The sequence below is a fragment of the Taudactylus pleione genome, unplaced genomic scaffold, assembly GCF_031769625.1.
Source record: "Taudactylus pleione unplaced genomic scaffold, aTauple2 ptg001407l, whole genome shotgun sequence".
Taxonomy (NCBI): Eukaryota; Metazoa; Chordata; class Amphibia; order Anura; family Myobatrachidae; genus Taudactylus; species Taudactylus pleione.
Window position 1 is genome coordinate 150,294 of NW_028285807.1, and position 8,887 is coordinate 159,180.

Genomic DNA, 8,887 nt, shown 5'->3' on the forward strand with positions numbered 1-8,887 from the left:
ATTCCTTTTTTTTTTTTCTTTTTTCTGAAAGGGTAACTCCAACAAGGCAGGATGGACCCATTCTGAATGAAAAAGAGAAAACCCAGACGTTTCATGAAATACTATTATGGGCAAAATCCACCCATGTTATTAGACCCAGTTATCCTGATTAGCGGAGACCTAAATTCTGATAAATTTCTCAAGATCCTGATCCTGATTTACACGTTCTGTCTGTCCGTTACACTAGGGGTGATATGCAGAAGAAAAGTTCAGCCGAATATGTGTTCTCCAAAACTTTGATGTAAACTGCACCCCTCGGTATGAAACCATTTCCTTGGGAAATCCGTGCAGCCTAATAATTTCTTTAATGAATGTGTCTGCCAACTTTTGGGCTGAAGGCAGACCTTTCAAAGGATCAAAATGAGCTACTTTTGAAAACCTGTCCACCATTATCCATATGGTATTGAATCCCTGACATGAGGGCAATTCTGTAATGAAGTACATAGAAATATGGGTCCATGGTCAGCTTGGTATGGATAGTTGGTGTAAAGGTCCACAAGGAACCTGAGGCTGGAGTTTAGGTTGAGCACAAATGGAACAGGCCACTACGAAATCCATGACATCCTTCCTAACAGACGGCCACCAGTACTGTCGGGTCCAAAGTTTTCTTGAACCCTGCGGGCCCAGTGAAACGAGATGCATGAACCCACTTGAGTCATTTGGATGCAATTCTGGAGTTGAATGAATGATTTCCCAGACGGACCCTTACTCTGCTGGTCACAGCAAGGAAGCATGCTGGATCGAGAATGGGCTTTTTCTCACTAGAGAACTCCTCCTCAGAAGTACTGAATGCATTTGACAACACATCTACCTTAATATTTTTGTCGCCTGATCGATAGGTGATAACCAGATTGAATCGATCAAAGAATCATTGAATCGACCAACTGGCCTGATGGCAGTTTAGACAGTGAGCCGTCTTGAGATACAGAAGGTGTTTATGATTGATAACTGGGATATTGGCCCCCTTCAGCAAGTTGTGCCACCCCTCCAAGGCCAATTTAATTGCTAATAACTCCTTGTCCCCAACTGCGTAGTTTCTCTCTGTAACTGAGAATTCCGCAGTAGTACCACCTCTTGGCAGAATCTTTTTGTGTCAAAACTGCACCTACTCCAATGGTAGAAGCATCCAAGGTTAAATCAGGGTTAGGCTGTCTCAGACTAAGGGGGTCATTCAGAGCCGGTCGTTAGCGCCGATGCGCTCGGACTGGGTCGAGGGCCCCCCACAGAGCATGCGCACGACGGCGCCGTCGTGCGCATACGTGAGACCCGCTACGACCGACAGCGCCGGTCGTAGCGGGTCTCGATCCAAAGGGGGCGAGCTGTCGATGTTGATTGACAGCTTGCCCCGTTTGGAAGGCGGGCCGGGGGGTGGCAGCCCAAACGGGGGCGTTCCCATGGGACTCGCTGAGCATTATACTTGGAGCCATGTGGACATCCATTAGCTGCGCCTTGGTTGCTGTGGTTGCAGTCATGGATGCAGCCATGACAGTTCACATCACCTGAATAACCTGACGCTGTCCACCAATGATCTGCTACCTTAAGGTTTAAAGCCAGTCTCCATACAGAAGGAAGTTGACTGTGCAACGTTGTCACTACCTTGTGTATACTTGCTGTTACCCCGTTCCAGGTTCCCTACGAGATCTCCTCGAGTCTCCAGTACCAACTCCTTGTGCAACAGTGCGTCCGAACATCTTGCCTGTGTGCGATACAAGTGCCAAATCTTTGCACAACTGTGCGTCAAATACCCTTTCTCCAGGGTTTAGTTACGAGTGCCATTCTTGGCTCTACAGTGCCTCAAGCACTTGCCTTCATACCCATATGAGTATCAGTTCCCAGTACTAAGGTGCTTCTGGTAAAAGTATATCTCTTGGGCCATTGTTTATTTGTCTCTACTCCCACGGTATCAGACACCTGTCCAAAGGGCCGCGACCTTCCTGCTGGGTGCAGCCTAAACCCATATCCTGCTTGGAGGGGTCACTGGTGAACACCTCCCAGCTGGTTAGACTCTGCGCCTTTGGACAGGTCTCATCAACGTTTGATATATAAGTGGATGAGGAGATCATACATACAGGCCCCATGCCTCCAGCTTCTCTCTCCTCCAGGGACCTCGGCTTCCATCCCCTTAGTAGGGGATCCCGTTAAGCCAAATGTGACACCAACTCCTTGACCTCAGCAAGAAGGCGAGATTTCCCGAATTGCATGGGTTTCTCCTGCTGAATTACTTTAGCTGTGAAGTGCGGTGCAAGTCTGAAGCTGTAGCAACGGGTCTGTTCTCTTTCCTGAGACGTTTCTTTATGGCTGAGGTCCACCTGAATACACAGGGATATCAGATCATCCAGGGATGAGAACAGTTCTTTGTTTCTAATTAGTCTTTAATCCATTCCGAAAGTCCTTGCATGAAAGTGGCAACCAAGGCTTCATTGTTCCACCCAAGCTCTGGGGCAAGAGTTCTGAACTGCACGGCATACTGACCCACAGATTGAGTGCCTTGCTTTAGACAAAAAATTGCTGATGCCACCAAAGTCGTGTGTCCGGGCTCATCAAACACCTTCTTGAAGGCTTCCAAGAAGCTGGCGCAATTATTAACCAAAGGATTGTTCCTCTCCCACAGTGGAGAAGCCCACGCCAAAGCCTGGCCACTTAGCTAGAAAATGATTGTATGCCACTTTCGTCCTGTATGTGGGAAAATTTGCAGCTTGGATCTCAAACTGGATCGAACATTGATTTAGAAAACCCCAACAACTTTTGGGATCCCCGTCAATTTTTGAGGGATTTGGAATGCTTAATGGGGCTGAAGCTCCCGCAGGCTGCATCAATATGGCGGGAGGTGGTGCAGGTTGTCCTGGTGGTGCCTGTGCAATGTTAACCTGCTGCATGAGTGTCTGTAAGTACTGCATGTTCTGGGCCTGGTCTTGTTCCTGCTTCTCAACTCTGGCGAGAAGGTGCTCCAGCAATTCTTTTGGTGACTGATTACCGGCAGCATCCATGTTTGGCCAGAGTATACTGTCACAATTCCCAGGTGGATAATGGATTTCAGCCCATATTTCAGGATTGGCAAGACCCAGTTCTGAGGCGCAGAGTCTACCGTGCCGGCGATTTTGTCACATTATGGGCATATCCAATAAGGATTTAACAATGCAGCATATAGCTTCTAATATTCATCAATGATTTGTTTCTGCTCTATATTTGCTAAAACATCTAGACTTATCCTCCAAGAATGGTCTCTAAAGCAATGGCCATCGGGTCATCTAAGCAATAGTCCAATGAGCTTTATACCTGTATAGTGACACAATTCCTGGGTGGATAATGGATGCAAACGTGACATCACCCACCAACCTGATGCAGGGGGAGGGCCAAGATCAGCGGCTGTCGGCAGCGGATGCCAGGGGCTTCATGTCCTCTGCCTGCCGATGACTGGGTCCCCAGCTGCGTCGGACCCGGTAAGCAACAGCCGATGTCCGTCACGCTGCGAGATACAGTATTGTAGGTGAATAGTATGTGACTTCTACTTCATATTGATCATTGTGGTGGAAGCTGATATACACTGACCTGTCGGCCTTTTACTACATACAGAAGTGAACTGGAAGATCCGGATATGTGGAACCACATCATCCCTCCAGTGTAGTGTCAGCCACTGATGGGCAATAGTGTCATATTGCCCAATGCTCGAGTGCCCCACTGTATAGAGGAGTGCAACTAAACACTGTATCCTGATTATTTTATGGATCACGAGATAATGGCCAACATGTAACCCTCTATTTTTTTAAGTGTATTTATTTTAATTACCAGTATGGTGATCTTCGAGTGACCTTTCATGTGCAACATCCAGCTGCAGGGTTACCTATTTGTCTGAAAAGATTCCACAAGTACATATGTGTATTTACTGAATCACTCTTCAAATTTATGGTTTATCTCCCCTGAGCTGCTTAGAGACAGGGGGTCAGGCAGATGTGGTGGTCTGCTCAGATCAGGGAACAGATAACGGTTTATGGGAAGGTCATAAAGTTTTGTATGGTGACTCTTGTTAATAATATGTCAATGTTCACATGATATGTTAATCTACTCCCCAAATTCCTTGAAGATCTGTAAAATGTCACAGGCCCTGATCCTATACAAAAGACCCCTCCAGCAATTACAGAATTCCTTTTAAGAAGAAGGAATAAATGAGATATTATAATGTTTAAAAAAAAACCTCTGAAATATCAACATCTACTGTCCCTTTGTTGGCAATGAGATGCTGTATTATTTGAATCCCATATTTTCCTTCTCTACTGTACCTGTCATGAACACCTGTAACTTGTGGATGAACCACAAGTCACATAAAGTAGTAGTAAGTTCAGACTAATGTTTATTGAGGGATAGTACCATGACCGAGGAATGCTGGTAAGCTTGATAATGCAGGAATACTGTGAAATACAGGTGACTTGAAGCTGCAGGAATACAGAGAATACATGTACACAGGAGTCTTGCAATATACAGTATGACAGAATCCAGAAACAAGTAGCAGAATCATAATCTGGTGAATGGAGAGGATTCCTAGCTTGGCAGACACTGAACACAGGTGTTATTAGGAACCAGGAACATGAATACATAACAGCAGAGTGTAACCTGATGAGTTCCCTTGGCTTGGCAGGCACAGAATACAGATGCTTCCAGTAACACCATTTCACAATGGCAGAAACATTGATCCAAAAACATTAATGAGCAGGCAATGAATGCTAGGTTCAGACAGACTAAGTAGCCAGCTGCCAGTTGCAGTCACGAGTGATGTCAGTGGGAGAGATTTCAGCTCTGTTAGAGCCGAAATCTCTCTGGGACTTGCGGCAACGAGACCCTACCAAAAGGGTCTCGTCGCAAGCCCGATGGTCTTGACCATCGCAACCATCTTGCTGGCCGCTCACTATAGCTGTGCGTGGTCACCCACAGCTATGCGAGCGGCCAGGAGGCCGTTCTAAAAAATAAAAAAAGACCAGCCCTGATTCAGAGAGAGCGCTCTGTCAGAGTGTCCGGCTCTGAATCAGAGCCAGAGTTCAAAGAGCAGCACCTTTGGTAAGGACCAGTACTGCAGCTCACATAACAGGAGCCCTGATGACCCCTTGTGTCATAGAAACATACTGCCAGGAAACCTAGCAAAACAAACAGAGTTCTACCCTTGCGGAGATATAATGGGGTAGATGTATGATAGCGGCACTTAACGTGCAGATATAATTCTTCCCGCTTCGCCTCTTTACCAAGGTGAAGCAGGAAGCACTACCGATGAGATGTAAGAACATCTCATCGGCCGGAGAGGGGGAGCGTTAACTCCCCCCTCCGGCGCTACCCGCTAGAGATCACAGCGCATCAGCCTAGTGCTGATGCCCTGTGTCTCTGTCCCGGCCGGCTCCACTGAACATGCACGGGATCTCACAAGAATCGCGAGATCCCCGTGTGCAGCCTGGAGCTGGCAGCAGGGACAGCACTGTCCCTGCTGTGGGGATAGGGCAGCGCCAGTCTGTAGCTGTCGATAACGACAGCTACAGTGGGCTGAACGGTCAGGCGATCTGACCGTTCATACATGGCCCAGGCTATCGGCACTACTATCTTGTAGATAGCGCCGATAATGACAGGGGCGCATAGCGCCCCTGTCATTTACCACCCAGACCCCCGATCATACATCGGGGAGAAGCGGTATCAGTGCACATAACGTGCAATGATACCGCTTCTGGGCTTCATACTTTTAACTTTCTCCTTTCAGGCAGTTGGTTTCAGCATGCTCTGGACAAAGGGCCATAAAACCTAAGTTGTATTGACATGGAATGCCAAGAAAAGTAAGGGAGCAACCTGACACCCAGATATGGATACATACCATATCCCACAGGCAGAACTTTGTACAATTTTTAGGAGTCAATCTAACATTGAGTGGAGATGCATGAAGTTGGAGCAATTCCCAAACAGGTTCATGTAAGTGAGACTGTTCATTAATTTTTTACTTTTTATTTAGAGAAAATTATTTGCAGAAGATTCTTTGTATGTTATTTGAATTGTTTTTGTATATGCTTTAAGCATTGTGAGTACTGTATCTTTCTCATATTCTACTTAATTTAATAAGATTGGTTTCTGTGATTATTATGGGATCCATTTTGCCTGTGGATTTGGTGTATCCATGCTACATATCTGTACTATAGGTTATTATTTGGATAAAGTTAACTGGGACTCTATAGTATTTGCATAGGGAGATTGGAAACATCCTACTTGGAGTTGGTCACTCTTGAAATCTTTTGTATGGCGGCAGTTATATTATTGGGCATTTAATAGTAAGTGGGTGAGATACTGGGACGCGTATTCACTTCTGTAGACAGACCAGGTGGTTTTAATTTTATTAACTCTGTGTCAGACTCACGTCATGCAGGCTTATGTGAGTGCTGATCTGGGCAAAGTTATGGACAGCGGTAAGAGATTGGGGTATCTTGGAACCGGGTCTGTGACACACAGGTCCTGATTCAAAGGCACTTGCAAAAAGCAAGCGCTCGCTCTGAATCAGGGTGGGCGCTGGTTTTTTTAGTTGCGGCCTCTTGGCCGCTCGCATAGCTGTGGGTTACCACCCACAACTTATGCGAGCGGCCAGGCGATGGTCAAGACCATCGCGACCATCAGGCTTGCGACGAGACCCTTGCGGTAGGGTCTCATTGCTGCAAGCCCCAGTGGACTTCCTGCTCTAATAGAGCAGGAAGTCCACCTACTGACATCATGAGTGATGTCAGTAGGGCCGCCCACAAACGGCAGGCGTTTGCCCAACTCAGCTACCACCCCACCCCGCCCTCCAAACGAGGCGAGCTGTCGATCAACATCGACAGCCACCCCTTTTGGATGCGAGCGAGTGCTTTGTGCGCTCGCTCCGGGGCTCACGCGTGCGCACTGCTTAACAATCGACACATTTATATTCCTGCAATACCTACTGTATTAAGTGCAGACTACTAAGGAACAATCCCAAACCAATTATTGACTGTTCAGAAGGTACAGTAAGCAGTGGAATTACATATTCCCCCCCCCCCCCCTAGATATGATATTCTTGGTTCCAAAGAAGTTAACACTATGAATTTCGAGTGTAATTAAGCTAGGCATTTCTAAAAGCAAAACTAAACAAAAGAAAAATGCTACACACTGCTGTCTACACATTTCTAATGTTGCATAACTTTCCCTGTGCCAGGAACTGGCAGACAATACTATAAATAATTACATTACAGCCCTGTTTAAACCATGCAAACTTCAGAAGCGGCGATGTTTCAGGTTCTACCTTCAATTACAGGCACCCTCTAGATCACTTACATATCTTATTTGACAAAAACATTGGATTGTGTTGACATTATCTGACAATCGTGAGCATTTCCCGCACCCATCGCACAGGTCTTCTCATCAGTACATGCATGTTTGCTAAGTCAGGATGTTTGGACAATCCATGTAACAGCACCAAGGTCCCTGCAGGTATCGTGACTCTGAGCAGAGCATGTGCAAAAAGCCCCAAAAATCCCCATGAAGAAACCACAGTGCATATCGCTGTTCTCTTACCTCTCTCAGCTTGGTCAGCTTCTGAAGTCGTACTGGTTGAATATGAAAATCCTTCAGCTCTGTAAATTTGGGAAGTTTATCGTTACACTTATATTGGTTGGAAAGGAAATCCTTATCAGGTAACTCCAAACTAGATTTATTTTTCTGTTCGGGTGCCACGCTGTCCCAAGAGAGGGCTCTCAATAAAGGAGGCCGGCTCCCAGCATCCAGAAGTTCAACTCGAGATACAAACTTGGAATCAGCAGGTATATGGAAGCCCACATTAGGACCAGCCGGCACCTGTAAGTGGCCTCCTCGCAACAAATCACTTTCCTTAGGTTTCTTCAGAATTGATTTCCCAAACTCTTGCTCAGAACTATTTATGGTCTTACACAAAGGAGGTTTGTAGCTGTCTGAGGATCCAGCTTTGTACATATTGGTCAGGTGCTTAAGTGGGTCAAAGTTTTCCTTCTGCTCAGAAAGGGTCTCCTTGGAGGCTGCTACAAAGCTGTGAGGACGGGGAGTTAGCCTTCCCTGAGAAATCTTCCGCTGATCATTCTGCTTCCGATCGGTCAGCCCATTTGTGGCATTCTGGAAAGGTGGTAAATATAGAGATTACTTCTCCTGACACATTGCAGAATATTTATACAAATGCCACTTAGTAACAAATCATTCTGAAATCCTCTTGGGCGAGATGTACCAAGCCTTAGTGAGAGATAACACATGGGGAAGATACTCAAAGCAACCAACCAATCGGCTTCTAATTGTCATTTATTTCATAGACTGTGCTAGATAAGTGATCGAAGCTGATTGGGTGTTCGGGCCAATTCTCCACTTTTTAAAACAACCAATGTCGTGACACATCTCCCCCTTTATCTTTTTCAATGTCTGTTATGTATACAATAGTATTGTGTTTTCCCCTTGTCTATGATGCTTTGCGGTGTTTTCCCCTAGTCTATGATGCTTTGCGGTGTTTTCCCCTAGTCTGTGATGCTTTGCGGTGTTTTCCCCTAGTCTATGATGCTTTGCGGTGTTTTCCCCTAGTCTGCGATGCTTTGCGGTGTTTTCCCCTAGTCTGCGATGCTTTGCGGTGTTTTCCCCTAGTCTGCGATGCTTTGCGGTGTTTTCCCCTAGTCTGCGATGCTTTGCAGTGTTTTCCCCTAGTCTATGATGCTTTGCGGTGTTTTCCCCTAGTCTATGATGCTTTGCGGTGTTTTCCCCTAGTCTATGATGCTTTGCGGCATTTTCCCCTAGTCTATGATGCTTTGTGGCGTTTTCCCCTAGTCTGCGATGCTTTGCGGTGTTTTCCCCTAGTCTGCGATGC

General features: G+C 46.2%; 1 protein-coding gene across 1 annotated transcript in view; it reads right to left on the reverse strand.

The window, feature by feature from the left end:
- LOC148442736 (inositol 1,4,5-triphosphate receptor associated 1-like) overlaps positions 1-8,024 on the reverse strand; it is a gene marked incomplete at its 3' end in the record, with an annotated part of 142,841 nt that extends 134,817 nt beyond the window's left edge. The window contains exon 1 of the mRNA XM_088463550.1: positions 7,585-8,024. Coding sequence (XP_088319676.1) covers positions 7,585-7,998 — 414 coding nt within the window. The remainder of the gene's footprint in view (positions 1-7,584) is intronic.
- Between the last annotated feature and the right edge of the window lie 863 nt (positions 8,025-8,887).